The sequence below is a fragment of the Danio rerio genome, chromosome 2 (genome assembly GCF_049306965.1).
Source record: "Danio rerio strain Tuebingen ecotype United States chromosome 2, GRCz12tu, whole genome shotgun sequence".
Taxonomy (NCBI): domain Eukaryota; kingdom Metazoa; phylum Chordata; class Actinopteri; order Cypriniformes; family Danionidae; genus Danio; species Danio rerio.
In genome coordinates, this window is record NC_133177.1 from 3602947 (window position 1) to 3626022 (window position 23076).

At 39.8% G+C, this 23076-nt stretch overlaps 2 protein-coding genes across 4 annotated transcripts; one reads left to right on the top strand and one right to left on the bottom strand.

Annotated features, from left to right (window-relative positions):
* The first annotated feature begins 506 nt into the window (after positions 1 to 506).
* Positions 507 to 21560, top strand: cyp8b1.2 (cytochrome P450 family 8 subfamily B member 1, tandem duplicate 2). Of its 3 annotated transcripts, XM_073909670.1 has the most exons (4): positions 8195 to 8323; positions 10600 to 11158; positions 11661 to 11810; positions 19676 to 21560. In XM_073909670.1, exon 4 carries the CDS (start codon positions 19804 to 19806, stop codon positions 21169 to 21171), a length of 1368 nt encoding a protein of 455 aa, XP_073765771.1. In that variant the 5' UTR covers positions 8195 to 8323; positions 10600 to 11158; positions 11661 to 11810; positions 19676 to 19803; the 3' UTR covers positions 21172 to 21560. The 3 variants fall into 3 exon arrangements, with proteins under 3 accessions (XP_073765766.1, XP_073765771.1, NP_001103758.1); XM_073909665.1 differs by lacking the exons at positions 8195 to 8323; positions 11661 to 11810 and adding an exon at positions 507 to 612; NM_001110288.1 differs by lacking the exons at positions 8195 to 8323; positions 10600 to 11158; positions 11661 to 11810 and having other exon boundaries at positions 19594 to 21560.
* cyp8b1.1 (cytochrome P450 family 8 subfamily B member 1, tandem duplicate 1) lies at positions 2845 to 4819 on the bottom strand. Its single transcript, NM_001003736.1, is given in 1 exon segment — positions 2845 to 4819. A coding segment is annotated over 1 exon segment (1533 nt). The 5' UTR covers positions 4788 to 4819; the 3' UTR covers positions 2845 to 3254.
* Positions 21561 to 23076: the final 1516 nt, after the last annotated feature.

Consider the following 23076-nt stretch of genomic DNA (forward strand, 5'->3'; position numbering starts at 1 on the left):
GCACCCGTAAATCCTCTTTACCCTTTGTGTATTGCTCCGCATACATACAGCAAGCAACAAGCAGACACTACAGTTTGACAAATATTACTGCTGTTACACAACAAAATATACTTTTAAAGCTTTTTTAATCGAGATTGTAGTTGTTTAAATTGCAACTATGCAGTTTATTTGTAAAAATAGTGCCTAGTTTAAATTATTAACAATTTCTGAGAGCTCATCGGTAAAAGTTGACGTTTTCTATCCACAAGATGTCGACAGAACCGCATAATAAGCCCTTACGATTAGAAGATATAACAGTCTGATTTCTAACTATAGCAGATCAAATCAAAATTAAACTGGTAAGCACACCTGCCAACACTTCCTTTTTTCATGAGAGTATCCCGTATTTCAGACCAGTCTCCCGCAAACATCCCTTTTTTTTTCTGCCTTAAAAAAACTCCCGTAATTTCACTCACCCCCCTCTTTGGTACAGTCTGTAAAGTAAACACCCCCGGGTTGCCAACTTTGGTACAGTACCCGATCAGAGACAAAACGCGCTGCATCCTGTTCTCAACCTCACCCCCGAACACCCTCTCCCCCCAGTCTCCTGGGTTTTCAGAGACATGTTGGCAGGTAAGATGATCTCTCTCTTTTGTATGTTGTAGAGCTGTATTTATACCAATTTACTCACATAACAGGAATGTGTGTTGTGTTGGCAGATTGAAATAAGCAAAGTCTGCACGTGTTTAGCGTTTTCCTTATCGCAAACACAACAGCAGTCTGGTAACGTTAGTGGATTCATTGTAATTTATGGGTTAATTATTGTGAAATCCCGAGAGAACAGAGAAATACAGTAGATTGTAAGAAGATATCTCTGTAGATGGATGGCTTTTCATGTCACGTTCAGCCTTATAATCGTAAAGTGTAAGAAAAATCACACTGCGGCCTCGTGCCAACGCATGCCTCCCACTAGTGCTGATATACTCCCATATCGCAATGCTACTCGTGTAATATTCCTCATATATATATATATATATATATATATATATATATATATATATATATATATATATGTACTTTAATTCAATACCAAATAAATTAATTTACAAAAGCTTATAATAATAATATTATTATAATACTACGAGTAATTGTAATATATATATATATATATATATATATATATACAGGGTTCAATGCTAAGGATTTTTTTACTGGCCCAATCAGACCAGTGGTTCAGATTTTTACTTGCCCTGCCATTTTTTACTGGCCCCACCAAAAAAAAGTTAATAGTTATTTCTTAGCCACAAATAAAAAATAAAAAAAACTTGTCAAAATGTTTGTAAATCTAGAATTTAAGTATTTAAAAATGAATGTATAAATAATGTATGTATGAATGTAATAAATGTATAATAATCAAGTGTTTTGAAACAAAAGATGGCTAAAGACCTGCCAAACTGACGACAACCTGTACAAAACATCACTTAATTTTTTTGTTGTGATATACCCTTGTAAATGTCTGCTTCCAAGACGTTAGAAACAAATGTTTTTCTTTAGCATATTTATTTGATGTTACTGCCATGTTGCTGTATCTTCGCTGTACTGGTTGATATGGAAAAAAATTGCGTGCTCACAACATCCAATCTGATTAGAAGAACCGAGAAGGTATTATTTGAAGGCTTGAAAACACAAACTTTCTCAATTCTAATACTGTATTTGTATTGACAAATAGTCAAAGGCAAATGAAACTTGAGTGACAAGACAGCAGTGTCCCGATTGGGCCAGTAACGATCCTGTCTACTGTCCCAAGCAACTCACATGCTGGCTCCGGGCCATCGGGCAGTCCTTATTGTTGAGCAATGATATATATATATATATATATATATATATATATATATATATATATATATATATATATATATATATATATATATATATATATATATATATATATATATATATATATATATACATACTTTAATTCAATACCAAATAAATTAATTTACAAAAGCTTATAATAATAATATTATTATAATACTACTACTAATTGTAATATATATATATACACACACACACACACACTTTTTTCAATTATTATTTTTTATATTTTACAATGGAAGGTCAAGTTCAGTCGTTGTCTGTTGTTTAAAGGTCATGTCTCCCAAGGCAACAACCTAACAAAAAAAAGCTATCTATAATGCAAAGTTCAAGGCCTATTTAAATGATGTCTCGATTATCTCTTGACCCTTTATCTGCAGTTGAAATGATCTTAATGAGCTAGTTCTAGAATCTAAATAGGGAACATCATAGTAAATTCCTTTAAGTAAACGCTGATTTTAAACAAGACATTACCACTCAATCCTGTCATGCACAATACTGATTATCTCTCTCCCACTTTCAGAAATTAGTTTCCATTCAAACACACTTGACAACAATATATGCTAATATACTATTGGCTAACTATCAGACTCCTAGTTTAAGACTCCTTTACAGCCTCATACCTTCTTTCCAGGAAGAGGAATTTCTAAAGTTGTTGTGTTGAGGGTATTGGCAGTTCACAAGCAAGGGCTTTCTGTGTCAAATGTGTTTGTGAATCTCTTCAGGTCTGAGAAATTTGAAAGAATCCGCCACCTTGTCCAGTATATCAATCTAATGTTTTACAAATATATATTGACATTGACAAGCCAATACACGCCTCCCACCAGTGCTGATATACAGCCATATTGCACTCCTAAGAGTGTGATATTGCATTTAGTCTCACACACACACACACACACACACACACACACTGCTATGAGCCAATCAGATTCGAGAACGAGACAGAACTGTTGTATAAATTATATTGTCACTGAAGAAAGACAAAAACACTTTAAAGTCGTAAAGTCTTTATTTATAAATTCTATATATTTATGAACTGGCATTTGCACATGTTTTGTATAAACATATATATAGACATGCATATTGTGCTGATATATTTTTAAAAGAAACATGATTATGCACAAAACCGCTGCTATGTAAGTTGTTTGACATCTGTACTCACATAGATAAACAAAGTAAACACAAGCTCCTGGAACATTCAGTTGCAAAAACATTCACAGTATTTTAGGAGACAGTGATTAAACAACCTTTTCCCAAGCAATCTCACACTGTAAATGCAGGAAATGCGAAAGCATGTCAGTTTTAAAACCTAAACCAAAAACATCATGCTGTCTTTTGAGCATTGTGAAAGTCTTAATATTAGATCACAGAAACACACAAAAAAAGAGGAAACAGTGTTTTTAAATTCTAGGTCTGTATCTGAACTGGATGTCTCGATCTGGCTGCATGGAGCCAAAACCCCATCGTCTGATATCAATACCTGGAATCTGTTCATTTGGATTTGTCAGCTCAAAGTCAAAGTAGGACAGCATGAGAAAGACAAACTGCTTCAGCTCATTTGTGGCAAAGAATCTTCCCGGGCACATTGTGGTTCCAGCTCCCCAGGGCATGCTGTAATACTTGAGCTTCTTTCCACCCTTGTAGAAATCAGTCTTTCTGCTTCCATCTGCATTGAGAAACCGGTCATACTTGAAGGTGAGGGGATCCGGGTGAACTTCGGGATCTACATGAACCACATAGGGGAAAACTGCAACTCTGTCACCCTCACGGATCTTGTACTCTTGTCCGTTTGCCATAATAATGGTCATATCCTGCATAACAGCTCTGGTAAGGATAGGGGCGGCTGTCAAACGGAGAGTCTCTTCCACTGCACTGTCTAGGATGGGAGTTTTCAGGAGCATATCCCTGCTCAGGTCTATCAGTGGGCCTCCTGGTTTCACCTCCTGCCCTGCTTCTTTGAGAATCTCCTCAACCTCCTTCCTAACAGCGCTCATAGCCTCGGGGTGCTTCATCAGATACAAGAGCAGCCAGAATGCAGAAGGACCCGTGTTTCCCTGAGACGCCCACAGAAGCAGAAACATGTATCTGTCCTGCATGAACTCCTGCATGCCGTGCTCGGCTCTGACCTGCTGCTGATCTGAAACCCAGCCGCTGATGTTGTCTCTGGCTCTCATCTTCTGCACTGACAGTGTGCTCCAGAAGAGCCTTTTCAAACGCTCTGCCTCCATCTTCTCGCTGGGGCCCAGCACTCCATACGCCAGATTAGGAAACAGCTGGTCATATTTTCGGAATTCCCAAAAAAGATCATTTGATTCCTGTCTGTCGATTTCTTTGGCTTTTTCTACAGACTCTTTTCCTGTGCCTTTGGGGGACTCATTACCAAACAGTGACAGATAACCTGCTCGAAAAACAATGTTGTAGCTGTACGCAAAAAGTCCAGATTCCTGCCACACTTTGCCATTCCCAGACCCAACGCTGTGGAGCATCAGATTCTGAAGGTTGTACATCATGGCTTGAGTCATGACCACCAGACCGTCTCCCATCAGATGTTTGGTGCTCGACGCTTGGAGAACTTTGTGTTCGCTTTGTATTGAATGATAGCCAAACACTCTTTGCACCAGTTGCTCGGCAAACTTTGTGAAGTCCAGCTTTGCTCTTGCCTCTTTGACCACAGCGCCGAAAGACAGCGGATCTGTGATGAAGGTGAAGTAAAAGCCTCCGAGCTGCACTGTAAAGATATCTCCATGTTTTGCTTTCATCCGGTTCAGGAATTTTGCTGTATCCTTCCTGAATTCCAGCACATGGCCAAGCCAGGGAATGGGACCCTTTTCCAATGGAGGTTCTCCGGTTCGTCTGCGGCGAAAAGATCCCAGAAGGTAAAGAGCACCTATGACTGAGATTAATAGAGCAAGCAGGATTTGTACAAGGGCCATGTTTGTCTTCTGACTTTCATGCGTCTCCTTTCTGCTCAGTCTTTCTGCTCAGTCTTTCACCTCTTTTTCTTATCTGCTGTTTTTATGCCCCTCCTCTTGCATTAATTCATGGACTTTAGGACTTTAGCTTAATACCACCCAGATTCTTTTCCACATGCAAGACTGCTATTGCATTTTTTTGTAAATACTACAGTGTTTTTGAGCAATGCTATAGTGAAGCACCGGGATTCATCTGCTGAAATGTTATTGTGAGTCAGCTAAGAAACTGAGGCTGCAATTCACACAGGGTCACCAAAATGGGATAATAGAAAAATGGAAAAATGTTGCCTGCTCTGATGAGTCTTGATTTCTGCTGCAACATTCAGATGGTCGGGTCAGAATTTGGCATCAACAACATGAAAGCATGGATCCATCCTGCCTTTTCAGGTTCAGGTTGGTGGTGGTGGTGGAATTGTGTGAGGGGTGTTTTCTTGGCACACTTAAGGCCCATTAGTACTAATTGAGCATCGTGTCAACGCCACAGCCTACCTGAGTATTGCTGCTAATCATCTCCATCCCTTTATGACCACAGTGTACCCATCTTCTGATGGCTACTTCCAGCAGGATAACGCACCATGTCATAAAGCGTGAATCATCTCAGACTGGTTTTTTAAACATGACAATGAGTTCACTGTACTCAAATGGCCTCCACAGTCATCAGAACTCAACCCAATAGAGCACCTTTGGGATGTGGTGGAACAGGAGATTCACATCATGGATGTGCAGCCGACAAATTTGCAGCAGCTGCGTTATGCTATCATATCAATATGGACCAAAATCTCTAAGAAATATTTTCAGTACCTTGTTGATCTTATGCCCTGAAGGATTAAGGCATTAAGGCAAAAGCATGTCCAACCCAGTACTAGTAAGGTGTACTTAATAAAGAGTCCAGTGTAATACACTTTACTATAGTATGACTCAAAAATACAATGGTATTTACTAGGGTGCTAGTTTTTGTACTATATTTTGCAACACACACATACATACATAAACACACACACACACACACACACATATATATATATATATATATATATATATATATATATATATATATATATATATATATATATATATATATATATATATAGTGTGTAGTTTCTACCTTAGACTTAGCAGATAATGTTATGATGTAGAAGGGAAAGGATCAAGGTTAGTCTTATCACTGAGATAAGAGAGAGCATGTTGCAGTAGTTAGACATAACCTTGACTGTGCAATAAAGGTTTACGTTGATTCATTGCCTATTGCCAAATGCCTTTCAAGCAAACTAAACAAAATCAGTACAGTTTACATTAACCATTTCAAACGAGCTCAGCTACGTTATGCTGCAACACAAGCTCACTGGGTTCACATGTTTCAGCTTACACATTTCTGTAACCACAAAAAAACATACTTAAAGGCTTCTAGGTATACGACAAGGCAGTATGAATATGAATATGTTCTTATTGGTTATTTATCTTCATATAGGCGACTTTTCTGGCATGGCAAGTTGCCTCGGTAGCTCACTTTGTAGGGTGCTGATGCAGAGCGCTCGGGTTAACAGAACAGATAAATACAAGGTAAAACTATGTGGCTGCAGTCCGAAAATCTCACATTTGCTTTAAAATAAAACTATTGGTTGGAAAAGGGAAAGGTTAAGTCAGTGGTTCAATACGTGATCTATACAACTCATAAATGTGTACAAGAAGGAAATTTATCTGAAACATACCTTAACTAACGTATTACAGATATCAAAAAACAATTAAGGGATAGAATAGAAAAAAACAAGGACCTAGGAGGAGTATTTCATCTTTAAATCCAAAGTATTCGTTTGCTATGTAATAAGGGTGTCACGATCCTCCAAATCCTCGATTCGATTACATTTTCGATTCTAAAGGCACGATTCGATTCGATTTTCGATTATGAATAATTAATTAATTAATGACCAATTAATTATTTCTAGCCTACCGTTTAAACTACCTGCCCTGCATGGTCTTTGTTTTACCCATAAACAAATCATACAGTAAATGAATAAAGGCAAGATACACACATAATTACCACCTGTCAATCACTTTTTCTGCGGGACTCGTGAATAGGCAGTGATCTGTGTCGGTATAATGGCGTCGGTAAAAAAGACGCACAACCAACAGGAACCAGCCAACAGTATCTGAGGTGTTCGCTAAAATGACTAAGCACAAGTGAGTGAAAGATTGAAGCAGTCCTCTGACTGCCTGGACCTGCTGTCTCGAGCGCATGGCTGTGTGTGCGTCTGTGTCTGTGTGGTCACGTGATGTGCATTTTCAGATGTAGAGAGGAAGGAGAGCTGCTCAGAAATGCTACACGCCACTGTGGATGTCAAATAGTTGTCGTTCTAAAATGTTATTAAAAACAAAGACAGTGTAAACAGGGCCTGAGTGTGTACTTTTCGTGAGTGGATTTGCAACGGAGGCGGGCGGTGGATCGCGATGCCGGTGTTGTCTATCGGACGAACTGTACGTAATACGTACATAGCAGAGCTTGCAAAACTGTGTTTTTTTTTTGTCGACAACACGAACGTTGTCAACATAACTCACTGGAAATCCAAAATGCTTACACACCGCCGACTTCATTGAAAGAGGAGAGGGTTTAAGTTCTGTCGACGGGTCTCCTGCTTCTGCAGTTTAACAAGCACTTCAACAAGCATGTTTTTTCCCGCTTGGCAAGCCAAGCTGACGTGACATGGGGGCGTGGCAGCATCGATGATTCTATTTTTTGATTCGATAATCGAAATTGAGCATAAATTTCGATCGATTTCGATTAAAAATCAAAATCGTGACACCCCTACTATGTAATTTATGCTAGGATATGCCTACAGTGCATGTAATTTAGTCATCATCCCAATATGAGCATACTGTGTACATCAAGTCATGTTTTTATAACCATGCAAGCAAATCTCACACGTGAAGCTGTAATCACACTGCACTTTTCGGCCCACTGATCTCCATTCATATGCATATGAATGCTGCAAATCGGAAGCGCAAGCTCAAGGTACAAGTTTTGTATGTCATGTCATTTCAGAATTCGTGTCACATGACTATGTGAGATCAAGAGAAAATCAAAAGAAAGGTCAAATACAGGGCTTTCGTTAAATCTTTTGTTTTAATCGTGTCCCATCATCTTGATTAATCCTGTCCATTTTTGCTGCGGCATCTGACAGAATTGTGCAAGCTCAAACTCAAGTGTGATGAAGCGTCAAGCGTGAGTGATGAACAAGTCAATGCAAAGACAGGAATAGACATCCTGTGGTGCATTTCGCACAATTGGAGTTTTGGAAATTGCTCGAGTTGGAAAATCTGAACTTCAGCGGACATATGCGCCATGCTAACTAATCAAGATCTTTCTCTTGTAGGGGTGAAATAATGACGTAGCGCCTGTTGTTGGTGTCCTGAGGGGAAATCCTCTTGCTGACACCAGACAACAGCTCATCAAACTGAGCTCGGCTTAGTCTGAAGCGCCGCTAATAGCTTCCGTCATCCAGGTACAGTTTCTGGAGGAGTTGATGAGTACACCTCTGAAAGGATCTAGTGGACTCAGACACAGTGCCTCATGAATTAACACTGTTTTCAGCCTTCCTAAAGCACATAAACACAGCTACTCTCTCAATAAAATCCATGTTAGCAACGAAGCTACAATCACCGGGCAGACATGATGCGGATCTATAGAGTCAATCTAGGGCTATATATAATTGCAAAATGAAAGTTTTGCAAACAAAAATAAAAAGTATTGAGCAAAAATAAATGAATAAATACAAATCTCCAAAAATCGCAAAGGGAAAATTTAGTTTTGAGGAATAAAAATGAAATTTGCAAACAAAAAAGGCCTCACAGTGTAAATCTGAATAAGGAGCGGGGCTTTATTATTTGCGCATCACTCCTTCATAGTAGACTAACCGTAAGAGGTGTATTGTTAAAAATATCATTGTTGTTGAAGCCATAAAAACTGACCAACAGAGTAGAACCACCACTCCAAACACACAAAGGGTCTGAATATTCAGTGCATTACCCTTCACAGATTAATTCTTCACCTAAGGAATAACAATGTTCACTAGCAAAATAAACATTATAAATTTTGAACTCTCCAGCAAACCTTACCTCTCGACTCCAGGATGGGCTGTCCTGTATGATTTAATGTTGTATACTAGTGTTATATAGGGTCAAGTGGTGTTATATCAGGGATTAGACAGATAATATAGAGAATTTGGTGTGTCTTTATGACTAAGCCAAGTTATTTAGTGTATTTTCCAAAACACTATACCAAGTCATAACGCAATGCCTTATTAGTAAGCCTTTCCGTATAGTGGGTGGAGGCCCTAAGAGTGTGTGTATCTCATTTCCTCCAGACTGAAGGACCTTTTCTGCTTTACTGAAGGAAATGTTACTCATGTAAACTGTATAAAGTTGCCGGAATAAACCACTCAAAGTTACTAACAACACTGAAACTCTGTAGGGTCTGAATGTAAACACACAGCTGATTACAAACGCAACTAAATATGCCTCAGAGATATACTCGGTGCCAGTGGGATACAGTAACCTAAATTTCGTCTCTTGGTGTGTGCCTCGTCATTTGTAGACAAGGCTAGGGATCAGGGGGAGTTTGGGTTTATTATGTTAGGTTTTGTGTTCCAAAATACAAAAATCTCTCATCTGTCTTATACTGTATATGTCAGGGATCACCAAACTTGTTCCTGGAGGTTTGGTCCCTGCCGAAAAATCCAACTTTAACCAGCCTAGACTGGTTGGCTGGTTTTAGCTGGTAGACCAGGCTGGTTTTAGAGGGGTTTTGGCCATTTCCAGGCTGGTTTCCAGCCATTTCCAGCCTGGTGTTAGCTGTTCAGGCTTTAAAATGACCAGCCAAATCCAGCTAAAACCAGCTTGACCAGCCTGGTTTAAGCTGGACATAGCTGGTTTTGGCTGGACTCCCAGCTTTGCTAGGCTGGTCAAGCTGGTTTTAGCTGGTCATCTCCCAGCCTGACCAGCTAAGAATGTATTTTTTTTAACTCGCATCTTAATTTGTTAAAATTGGTACATTTGTTTAATTTGCCCCATTACCCGCCCCCTGACAACCGCAGCAGCTGTGAGAACATTTCGTGGGAGTTTTTCGAAGATCACAACAAATCAACTGGATGTCTCGCTGAAACTTTCAAGTAAATGCTAAATGCTAAATGCTCGTGTTGTTTAAAGTTACAGTTTATATATCTGACTGTTTGTATTAAATGACAAAATTGTATTACAAATAGTTTATAAATATAAATATATTCATACATTTTAATACAAGAACTGCTGCTGTGAAGAAAATATAAAACTGTGTATGGAAAGCACCGCCAATGCACCGTGATGCACCGAAATATCGAATTGAACCGAATCGATGGCATGATAATCCTAACCGAACTGAAACGAACCGTGAGACTAGTGTAGGTTCACAGCTCTAATATATTTATATATATATATATATATATATATATATATATATATATATATATATATATATATATATATATATATAGCTAATGAATCTAATGGATTGGGTGGGTAATAGTACACCACCTTTTTTTAGGATGACACCACTACACTATACCCATGTCATCTTGCATGCTGGATGTTAACTTTGTTCATTATTTGATCAATTGTACTTCATATATGGTTTGTTGAAGCGTGTAGCCAGTAATTTATTTCGTAAAGAGCCCTGATCGTGCTTGTGAATGTACATATTATTGATTTTGCATACTTACCAATCTGTATTTTGTATGTTTTGCAGTTTTACGTTATTCCACAACCAACAGTAAAGGTTCAAACTTATCCTTACCCTGGAGAAAAAATCCAGCTTAAACCAGCCTAGGCTGGTTGACTGGTTTTAGCTGGTCGACCAGCCTGGTTTTAGAGGGGATTTGACCATTTCCAGGCTGGTTTCCTGCCACTTCCAGCCTAGCTGGTCAAGCTGGGAGATGACCAGCTAAAACCAGCTTGACCAGCCTAGCCAGGCTGGAAGTCCAGCCAAAACCAGCTATGTCCAGCTCAAACCATACTGGTCAAGCTGGTTTTAGCTGGATTTGGCTTGTCATTTCCCAGCCTGACCAGCTAAGACCAGGCTGGAAATGACTGGAAACCAGCCTGTAAATGGCCAAAACCCCTCTAAAACCAGGATGGTCAACCAGCCTAGGCTGGTTTAAGCTAGATTTTTCAGCAAGGTTAAATTGGTTGTCTTTGGGAGACGTTATCTGACTGCCGAGAAGCAAGTTGTTTGATACAAAGAGCAGAACGTGGAGTATTGAACATGCACCCTAAATCTGTTCAAGCAGATTTTTCCAGAATGGCAGGTAAGTCTTTAACAATGACCCTTTTCATTGTTTTTGATGTGTTTTTTAGTACCTTTTGGCTCCATCTTGTGACCAGAATAAACAACTATGCAGTTAGATTTTCACAGTGACATACCCTTTAAAAATGCTGGGTTCAACACAATTCTTTCATGGTGACCCAAAACAAATCGATTAAGTTAATCATTGTGAAAATTTAAGTGAATTCAACATAAAACAGTTAGGTTGTGCCAAAAGCAAAATGTGTTGTTTCAACTAATTTTAAATAAGTAGTTTAAACAAACATACATAAAAGTCTCTCTCTTTTTTTTTTTTTTTTGAGTGTAGTATCCAGTGTAATAGCTTGAAAGTCTTTGTACAAGTTAATATTGCCCCAAACTCTCACTCTTCCCTACATTAGTCCACTAATATAGTCCTCTTGAAAGAATGAAGAAAAAGGAGTGAAGCAATTGGAGCACCCAGTCCATGGGAAGGGATAACATTTTGTTTGTGCTTTGGGTTGTAGGCTTGTTACTGCTAAGCATTGTGGGATTGATTGAGTGCACTTCATGAGGTTCACTATGAATTCGGACGTCTCTACAAGTGGCTGGTCACACGAATAATGCACTATTTAAGAGTTTCAGATACAGTCATGGACACAAAGCTGTTCACTAAGGTTAGTGTTTGTTATTCTCCTTTGCGTCTGTGCTGTTCTTAGCAGCATGCACAAATACAGGGCACCACCTAGTGGAATAAACCAGCATACATCACAACAGAAAACCCTGATCAGGAACTTATAAGTATATATGCAACAAGGTGACGTTACTTCATACCTGCCAACATTTAAGTCTGAAATTCTGGGAGACCGGGGAAGTGGGTGATGTGCTTCGCAAACTGAAGAGGGGGTGAGGGTGGATGACATTCTGTGATTTTTCCGGGAGACAGACCAAAACGGGAGATAGGTCTGAAATACGGGAGACTTCCAGGAAAAACAGGAGTGTTGGCAGGTATGCGTTACTGTCTGCGGTAACACTTTATTTTGATGGTCCAATTGAGTATTAGTAGACTGTCTACTTAATATCTGTTGATACTGCTCCTTTAACAGACATTTAATTGACTATAAAAAACTTTGCATGTCAACTTAAACTAACAGATTCCCTGCTCAAAGAATAATTTCCATCAGTAGTATTTTTCAAAATCCTTCATTTCAAAAAACCTTTCGAAGTTGCTAGTTTTGATCACTTGGTTTAGAATGACATTTCAATATGGCTGTGGTAATTATTTTACTCCAAAGTGCCCTTCAGAGGGTAACATATCCTGTTTGGAACACACAGAGAGTCTTCCATTGCTGCGTGTGCCAACCAGCCTCAGTCAGTTAGCGTCAGGTTTGTTACCTGTTGAATATTAGATAAAGAGAGAGAACAAAACAAAACAACATACCCCCACAGGGTAGCAGTATAACATAATGTCCCAGCTGAAAAATCCAGCTTAAACCAGCCTAGGCTGGTTGGCTGGTTTTAGCTGGTTGTCCAGCCTGGTTTTAAAGGGGGTTTGGCCATTTCCAGGCTGGTTTCCAGCCATTTCCAGCCTGGTCTTAGCTGGTCAGGCTGGAAAATGACCAGGCAAATCCAGCTAAAACCAGCTTGACCAGCCTGGTTTAAGCTGGATATAGCTGGTTTTGGCTGGACTCCCAGCTTGGCTAGGCTGGTCAAGCTGGTTTTAGCTGGTCATCCCCCAGCCTGACCAGCTAAGACCAGGCTGGAAATGGCTGGAAACCAGCCTGGAAGTGGCCAAAACCCCTCTAAAACCAGCCTGGTTGACCAGCTAAAACCAGCCTAGGCTGGTTTAAGCTGGATTTTTCAGCAGGGGTGGAGCAACAAATATGTTTACTGGATTTAAGTAGGTAAACATACACATTTTACATTCTAACAAGTTAAATATTTAAATATTTGCACAACAAGATGACCCACCTAGAGAGAAGGAAAGAAGAAATCTGTCTGCAATACCAGCCTAAGCTGGTTGGCTGGTTTTAGCTGGTTGACCAGCCTGGTTTTAGAGGGGTTTTGGCCATTCCCTGGCTGGTTTCCATCCATTTCCAGCCTGGTCTTAGCTGTTCAGGCTGGAAAATGACAAGCCAAATCCTGCTAAAACCAGCTTGACCAGTCTGGTTTAAGCTAGATATAGCTGGTTTTGGCTGGACTCCCAGCTTGGCTTGGCTGGTCAAGCTAGTTTTAGCTGGTCATCTCCCAGCCTGACCTGCTAAGACCAGGCTGGAAATGGCTGGAAACCAGCCTGGAAATGGCCAAAACCCCTCTCCTAAAACCAGCCAACCAGCCTAGGCTGGTTTAAGCTAAATTTTTCAGCAGAGATCTTGTCCCTCCCGACTCAAATTCACAAAACTCTCCTTTTACAACAACTCCTCCACCTGTCCCTTAAAATGCTGTTGTCTTGGAGCAACCCACAGTGGCTCACAACATCCCAGTTCAGATTTCAGCAGAAATTACATGTTGTTGGCCCCAAAAGCAAGCCAAATCCCAACTCCAAAATCTTTTTCCCTGAACTAATATTTAAGTAACCCGCCCCTTAAAACCATCCCCAACACATCGCTTGGCATCATCCGCCAACCATTTTCACCTAGAACCCTTCAATTCTTTGTGAAAGCATGAGGTTGTTTTAAAACATTCTACATTTCTTATTCCCACTGCTTAAGTTTCTCTCTGAATTTATCTCTTACCTCCACAGTGTTCCAACAGGCCCCAAGTCAGGTCTATTTAGGGTTACTGAAGTTGTTGTGGTTAGTGCCTTTCATTTACTGACATGGACCAATCATTGCTTCTTTGGGTGTGAAAGAACAGTTTGTGAGCAATTAATCTTGCTCTACCACAACCACAAGTTTTCACATTTGAAATGTGGTTTTAAAAAATATGTACAAAGGCATTGGGATTAGGGTTGTGACGAAGAGGAAATTTCCCCACCGGTTAATCGACATGTGACAACACCGGTAATACCGGTATCACCGTGGGAGTGGACGTTTCTTCTTTTCCTCATTTTTTTCTGCTTTTAAATAGCTTATAAATGCGTGCGTATAATACTTTCAGTTTTGCGGGAGTTGCCAATTCGGCATCAATTGTTTGAATGGACGAAAAGGAAACTACAAAAAAGAAATAAATAAATCACTGTTATTAAACAACACAAAACTTTTATTAACATAACGAATAAAACACAACAATGCTACCGGCTGAAAAAACTGTGGAAGTTGGAACCATACAAATAACAACCATAAACGCCTATATTATATATTAGCCCCTTTCACACAGTGATACCGGTAATTATCCGAAAAATTTCCGAAACGACTTTACCGGTATATTCAAAAAAGCGCTGTTCACGTTACGGAATTTTTCCCGAAAAGAGCATTCCCACATCCATCGCATAATGCCAGTAAATTCTGACATCATTAACCAGAAATGACCTCTAAACGGCTGCGTTTGTGTTTGTAAACATTTGACTACATTACAAACTCTTCGGATGGATCAGTATTGAGTACAACTCCAATGAAAACATATAGAGGAACACTTTCGCATGTCGAGATGTACATGATATGTGTGTGTGCTCGCGCTATGGGCGCTCACGGGCACACGCAAAGCTTGAAGGTAAACAAACAACAGATTATCATAAACATTTTATCGATAATTATTTACACAGTTAGCATTAAGAAGAACATATAAACGTGATCTGACTAACATCTAGCAGCTAAAGGTGTCTGGACAAATATTCAAAGGCTTCTATTCTCATAAACCGTGCGGACGTAAATGCGTCTGATTGGCTAAAGCAGGTGTCTCACGTCAGCACGTTCTAGACGTGGACGCGCTCTTTCCGGCAATCTTCCTTCTGCATTCACACAGCGCAGCATTCCGGCAAATTGCCGGTAATGTTACAACTTCTCTTTCCGGAAAATAGCCAGAACGAATTTACCGGTATTTTCAAAAAGGGCCTGTTCACACATACAACCTTTCCGGAAAATTGCCGGTAATTTTCCGGAAAGGTCTGTATGTGTGAAAGGGGCTACTAACAGCTTAGTCCTTATGATATGAACAATCCGTTTATAAAATACATTATTAATGAATCTATAGTCTATTGAAGAATAAACCGAATATGAAATATGATCCTTGCATAATGATCACAACTAAACAAGCTGGCACTCATTTTAAATATAAACTATAAATAAAAAATAATAATAATAAAATGTTAAGAAATGGAACATTATGTAAAAAAATGTAAAGACTACAGGCTAAATAAAAGCGCCTTGTCAGAGCTAAACATCACCGCACATATGTCAGTTTACAGCTTCTGTAAAGTTCAGACAGCATATACAGATCACAAAATCTCAATAAACAACATGTAAATGTATAAATATTTCGATAAGTATTGATATGGATAAGGGTGTCACGATCCTCCAAATCCTCGATTCGATTACATTTTCGATTCTAAAGGCACGATTCGATTCGATTATGAATAATTTATTAATGACCAATTAATTATTTGTAGCCTACCGTTTAAACTACCTGACCTGCATGGTCTTTGTTTTACCCATAAACAAATCATACAGTAAATGAATAAAGGCAAGATACACACATAATTACCACCTGTCAATCACTTTTTCTGCGGGACTCGTGAATAGGCAGTGATCTGTGTCGTTATAATGGCGTCGGTAAAAAAGACGCACAACCAACAGGAACCAGCCAACAGTATCTGAGGTGTTCGCTAAAATGACTAAGTACAAGTGAGTGAAAGATTGAAGCAGTCCTCTGACTGCCTGGACCTGCTGTCTCGAGCGCATGGCTGTGTGTGCGTCTGTGTGTGTGTGGTCACGTGATGTGCATTTTCAGAGGTAGTGAGGAAGGAGGGCTGCTCAGAAATGCTACACGCCACTGTGGATGTCAAATCATTGTCATTCTAAAATGCCATTTAAAAACAAAGACTGTGTAAACAGGGCCTGAGTGTGTACTTCTCACGAGCAGATTTGCAACGCGGGCGGAGGATCACGATGCTGGTGTTGTCTATCGGACGAACCGTACGTAATACGTACATAGCAGAGCTTGCAAAACTGTGTTTTTTTTGTCGACAACATGAACGTTGTCAACATAACTCACTGGAAATCCAAAATGCTTACACACCGGCGACTTCATTGAAAGAGGAGAGGGTTTAAGTTCTGTCGACGGGTCTCCTGCGTCTGCAGTTTAACAAGCACTTCAACAAGCCTGTTTTTCCCGCTTGGCAAGCCAAGCTGACGTGACATGGGGGCGTGGCAGCATCGACGATTCTATTTTTTGATTCGATAATCGAAATTGAGCATAAATTTCGATCGATTTCGATTAAAAATCGAAATCGTTACACCCCTGGTTATAGAATATTTATAACTATATGATCTTGCTTTTTGGTTATATCGATACCAGCTTTGATCTCTCTTAAAAGCGGCAGTTACAGGCGCTGCATAAGAGGCACTGTCAGTGGCGGAATACACACAGCACTGGCAAGAGGTTTTATTTTTAGTTTTATTTGTTGCAGATTTGCGCGTTGTTCCTTTTTTTAAAATACCTTTTATTTTCAAAATCTCTCAAGTTAATGTTGTCTAGCGAGTAATATAATCTCCCTCGGATTGGAGTTCGGTGCGCAGTAGGACCAACACTGCCCTGGTCCACAGCTCTGGTGTGTTATGAATTACATGTTTTAAATGACAGCGAGACACGTTTAGTTTTCATTGTAAAATGTAGATTATGACCCAGTACACAGTAAAATAATATTTTTTGAATGGTTTGCCTATTGACGGCGTATAGGCTAACCGTTAAACTCAAATAGGCTGAGCATATTTTTATTAATATTAAAACACATTACAACAAACTAGCCACCCTTTGATTTTTTTTCGTTTACGTATATTTTAATCAAACGAAAAATGTCATGAATACTTTATTTTGGTATTCATTTTAATAGAAATAATATAATTTAAAGGCTACACAACTCCTCCATGGCTCCAATTGCATTTTGACAGATAAAGATAGACTTTCTGGCTCAAAGACATTTATGCCTGTTTATTTCAGTGCTGTATTTTGACAGATTTCACAAAGGCTTCAGCTATTCTACCTGTCAGCTGGTACCAGCCTCAGTTTTGCGACTTGACTCGTTAGGCGTCTGTGTCTGGATGACAGCGAGAGAGAGAGAAGAGATCAGACCTCAGATTCGATGTGTGGCCGCACGTCTCAGTTACTTTATTGCAATTTTTAATATGCTTTGTTTCTCTGCAGTTGCTTTATTATTGGCGCGGCATTGCTAAATCCCTCTTGTTTTAATTTAAAAAAAAAAGATAATTTATTATTAAACATTGTGAGATGATGGTCGCGTGATTTTTAAAATGAGAGTATGCTTTGCGTATTTATGGCTATTGACCTTATCTACCTGCGACCAACACATAGTTGAACATCAAGTATAGGTGTGTTGAAAATGAGTGTATAAATTAGTTGTGTTTCCTCCAACTGCTGCCACCTTTGTCAGGCAAAGTTTGCAGATTGCCTCATTACCGTCTTCAGGTTCTCTTTTTGCATTTGGTTTGAACCCAAAATATAGCCAAACAGGCGCTTTTGCATTGCGTTTTGACACTTATCCGTCCGCCATTCTCTTTCTGTAAATATCTGTAAATTCGACTCCTCTCGTTCTCTTGAAGTGATAAATGAAATAGTGTATGGGTATTTCCCAGTTATGGGTTGCTGCTAGAACGGCATCCGCTGCAAAAAAGCTATATGCTTTTTTATTGGAATACTTGGAATATTTTATTGGAATACTTATTATATTGGAATACTTGGTAATTCATTCCGCTGTGGCAACCCCTGATAAATAAGGGTCCAAGCAGAATGAAGGAAAATCAGAGGCAAAACTCAACAGCTTGCAAATTGAGAACTTGTCTCTAATATTTGTATTTGTAAATTTACATTCACAGCTCTGATGTGACATGCTGAATCTCTCAATTTGCTCACAGACAACAGTCAAAAGTTACGTTTATTTAGGCAAACTTAGTTTTATATTCACACATTCATTCAGTGACAACTTGTGACAAACTCCCTATATTGTTTACCACGGCACTTTGAATATTCGGTCTGAAATAACCTGCAAGTGTGACTCTAAAACAACATTAACTGTTTATTTGACTGAACAATGTTGTATATTGATAGTCATTGGCTGCTGCTAATATGATTTCGCTATTTAGAGTTTGCAAATAATATTTTTATGAAATTATATTATTAAGGAGAAAGTCCGAATGTGCAAATATAAAACCAACTTCTATGTGTAGGTTCACATACCCTGCCGTACAGGTGTAGTTCGCTGTCAGAATGCAGTCGTTTTGCGTGTTGGTGATTAATTACCCAGGCCTTGTATATTGTTAGCTCCGTCTTGTTTCCTTGTCTTTGGCTGGGCAGAATTTCAGTGTTTAGCTCTTGAATCTGGTCATCATGGAACAATATTTCTTGCACATTACCACAAAGAACAACATTGTTGGCATCTAAAGACTTGTAGACCTTTAACTTCTCTCTTGTAAAATCACTCGGAGCTTCATTGAGATTGTATATTTGGGGCTGGATGCTCGGTCACTTCGTCTTATCCAATATTCATTGGGAGGGTGCTATCGCAAATGGAGCTGTCAGATGAACGCCGCTCACTTTAACGTTAATTTTGCTGAATCACTGTGCTTGTCACTGGGTGATGAGCTGTTATAATATACTGTAAGCATTATGTAAATAATATATATATATATATAATATGTAAGTAATATATCTTATTTCTAAGACAACAACAAACTCTGCACCGCATCTGATGTCATTCCCTCGCTGTAAATGCTGGGGATACCGGTTGCTTTCTTCCACCTCCCTGCGCGCGAATCCTGAATGTTTTCAAACATGGTAATTGGTCTATTGATTGTTGAGAATCCCATAAACCTAAAATCAGACTGAAAAGCAACTAACCAAATGTCGGTTTTTAGGTGAATCTGATTAATCTACATTATATATTATTTTACTCGAATAAATTAATTCAGATGTTTCAAGAAAAGTTAGGGAGGTTAAATCTAGTAGAAATCTTGCAATGCTCTTTATAATACGTTGCATGATCTCATAAATAACTAATTTTTTGTACATTGTTATATTGTGGTTGCCACGTGGATTTGTAAGGTACTGTAACAATATGAGCAGCTGTGCTGTTCATTGTACCACAAATTGCTTTGCACAGTGTACTCTGCCCACACACTATTCCTAAAAATGTAGTTGCCAGTATGCACTGTATACTTGCCTTAATATAATTATTAAGTAAGTATGCCATTTTAAACACAGCCCATGCCATTTGAAACTACTGGAAGAGGTGGGGCATAAAACAGCTGATAAAAAGGGAGGTGACAGAACGATAAGAGAGGTGAAAGACTGAAGAGAAAGGAGACATATGAATGTCAGAAGATGGAGAGCCTTGTACAAATCCTGCTTGCTCTATTACTCTCTGTCATAGGTGCTCTTTACCTTCTGGGGGGTTTTCGCCGCAGACGGACTGGAGAACCTCCACTGGAAAAGGGTCTGATTCCCTGGCTTGGTTGTGTGCTGGAATTCAGGAAGGATACAGTCAAATTCCTTCAGCGAATGAAAGCAAAACATGGAGATATTTTTACAGTGCAGCTCGGAGGCTTTTACTTCACCTTCATCACAGATCCTCAGTCTTTCGGCGCAGTGGTCAAAGAGTCAAGAGCAAAGTTGGACTTCACAAATTTTGCAGATCAATTGGTGGAAAGAGTGTTTGGCTATGGTGCCGTAGAGATCAAACACAAATTCTTTAAAAACCTGCAAACAACAAGCACCAAACATCTGATGGGAGACGGTCTGGTGGTCATGACTCAAGCCATGATGTACAACCTTCAGAATCTGATGCTCCACAGCGTTGGGTCTGGGAATGGCAAAGTGTGGCAGGAATCCGGACTTTTTGCGTACAGCTACAACATCGTATTTCGAGCGGGTTATCTGTCACTGTTTGGTAATGAGTCCCCCAAAGGCACAGGAAAAGAGTCTGTAGAAAAAGCCAAAGAAATCGACTTGCAGCATTCGAATGACCTTTTTTGGGAATTCCGAAAATATGACCAGCTGTTTCCCAATCTGGCGTATGGAGTGCTGGGCCCCAGGGGGAAGATGGAGGCAGAGCGTTTGAAAAGGCTCTTCTGGAACATGCTGTCGGTGCAGAAGATGAAAGCAAGAGACAACGTCAGCGGCTGGGTTTCAGATCAGCAGCAGGTGAGAGCCGAGCACGGCATGCAGGAGTTCATGCAGGACAGATTCATGTTTCTGCTTCTGTGGGCGTCTCAGGGAAACACGGGTCCTTCTGCATTTTGGCTGCTCTTGTATCTGATGAAGCACCCCGAGGCTATGAGCGCTGTTAGGAAGGAGGTTGAGGAGATTCTCAAAGAAGCAGGGCAGGAGGTGAAACCAGGAGGCCCACTGATAGACCTGAGCAGGGATATGCTCCTCAAAACTCCCATCCTAGACAGTGCAGTGGAAGAGACCCTCCGTTTGACAACCGCCCCTCTTCTTACTAGAGGTGTTATGGAAGATATGACCATTATTATGGCAAACGGACAAGAGTACAAGATCCGTGAGGGTGACAGAGTTTCGGTTTTCCCCTACTTAGTTCATATAGATCCCGAAGTTCACCCGGATCCCCTCACCTTCAAGTATGACCGGTTTCTCAATGCAGATGGAAGCAGAAAGACTGATTTCTACAAGGATGGAAAGAAGCTCAAGTATTACAGCATGCCCTGGGGAGCTGGAACCACAATGTGCCCGGGAAGATTCTTCGCCACAAATGAGCTGAAGCAGTTTGTCTTTCTCATGCTGTCCTACTTTGACTTAGAGTTGAAAAATCCAAACGAAGAGATTCCAAGTATTGAAACCAGACGATGGGGTTTTGGCTCCATGCACCCAGATCGAGACATCCAGTTTAGATACAGACCTAGAATTTAAAAACACTGTGTGTTTTTGTTTTCTAAGATCTCAATTTTTAAAATGTAACAATGACAATTAACAATAACTTAAAATACAATAGTCTGCTTTTGGTGCAGGTTTTAAAACTACATGAATTCCCATTTCCTGTCCATTTAAATTGTGAGATTGCTTGAGAAAAGGTTGTTTAAATACTGTCTGCTTAACTACTGTGAATGTTTTTGTGGTTAGTGGTGGTTTTGCTATATCTCATAACCTGAATGTTCCAAGAGCTTATATTTACTGTCTTTATCTATGCATGTACACCATACAACATGCATAGCAACATAACAAAACAAATAGAATATATATATATATATACTGAATATCTGCAGACAATATATAAATGAATAAAGGCTTTATGGTCTGTCTTTTTGTCTTTCTTTAGTGGCCATGTTTCTTTGTTTTGGTGGATTACCCTCCAAACCGAATACCTATTGATAAAATAATACAGTGAAGGAATATTTCTCTGTATATAACTTAACGGTGACCATGCACCCACTGAGTACCATAGTTTGCATGGTGTTTAAAGACAAAATGTGTGCCCATTTATTGCGATTGTCGAGCCTAAAGTAAGCGTTCTACAGTACGATTCAGGGCCTGATCTGGGTTCAGCTAAATACATTGGACTAAAGTAGGCTAGCTGGGGCTTTGGGGTAAGGTGAAAGCAGTGTTTACCTGAGTTCGGTAAAGAGGGTCTGAGGCAAGATGCCCATTTTTCTAGTTTTGCAGTCACACACAAATGTAGACTACACCACAACAACAAGAATGAAAGGTAAGCATTGTTCTCTTAATTTAAGAAGTGGGTATGATTTTCTATGTTGATCCTAGACATTTACCCAACAAGTGACAACGTGTAGAACACAATAGACCATCTAGCTGTATTGTCAAAGCCCAATAGCCGACTATCAACATGGTACGTCCCGGCCTTTATAGGCACAGCATGTACTATTTGCAACAAGAGGGTGTGTATTCACATAACCCTACAGAAAAATCCAGCTTAAACCAGCCTAGGCTGGTTGGCTGGTTTTAGTTGGTCGACCAGCCTGGTTTTAGAGGGGTTTTGGCCATTTCCAGGCTGGTTTCCAGCCATTTCCAGCCTGGTCTTAGCTGGTCAGGCTGGGAGATGACCAGCTAAAACCAGCTTAACCAGCCAAGCTGGGAGTCCAGCCAAAACCAGCTATGTCCAGCTTAAACCAGGCTGGTCAAGCTGGTTTTAGCTGGATTTAGCTGGTCATTTGGATTTAGCTGTCCAGCTAACACCAGGCTGGAAACCAGCCTGGAAATGGCCAAAACCTCTCTAAAACCAGGCTGGTCAACCAGCTAAAACCAGCCAACCAGCTGGTTTAAGCTAGGTTTTTTTTAAAAAGGTGTAGTTTGATGACTAACTAGACTGAGTGTGTATTAGAGCATAATAGACTTTACTATAGCTACTAAAACACTCTAATATTTACTTTTAACAACTATTAATCCAGTGGACTGTATACCTCTACAACTGATGGCAAGCTGCCATTCAAATATTCTTTTTTGTTAGCAGTGCTAAGATTGTTAGCTAACTTCCAGCAACTTAATCAATTCCCAAAGGACAAAATCCTGCACAGTCCTACATTTTTCTCATTTCAGAAACTGTTTCAACCGCATGCAAGTCTTAACTTCATGCTATGTCTGGAGCAGATAATATACCACAAGGCAACATTAGGAAACTAAACCTTCCAAATGATGTATTACAGGGATCACCAAACTTGTTCCTGGAGGTCCGGTGTCCTGCAGATTTTAGCTCCAACCCTAATCAAACACCCGAACAAGCTAATCAAGGTCTTAGGTATACTTGAAACACCCAGGCAGGTGTGTTGAGGCAAGTTGGAGCTAAACCCTGCAGGGCACCGG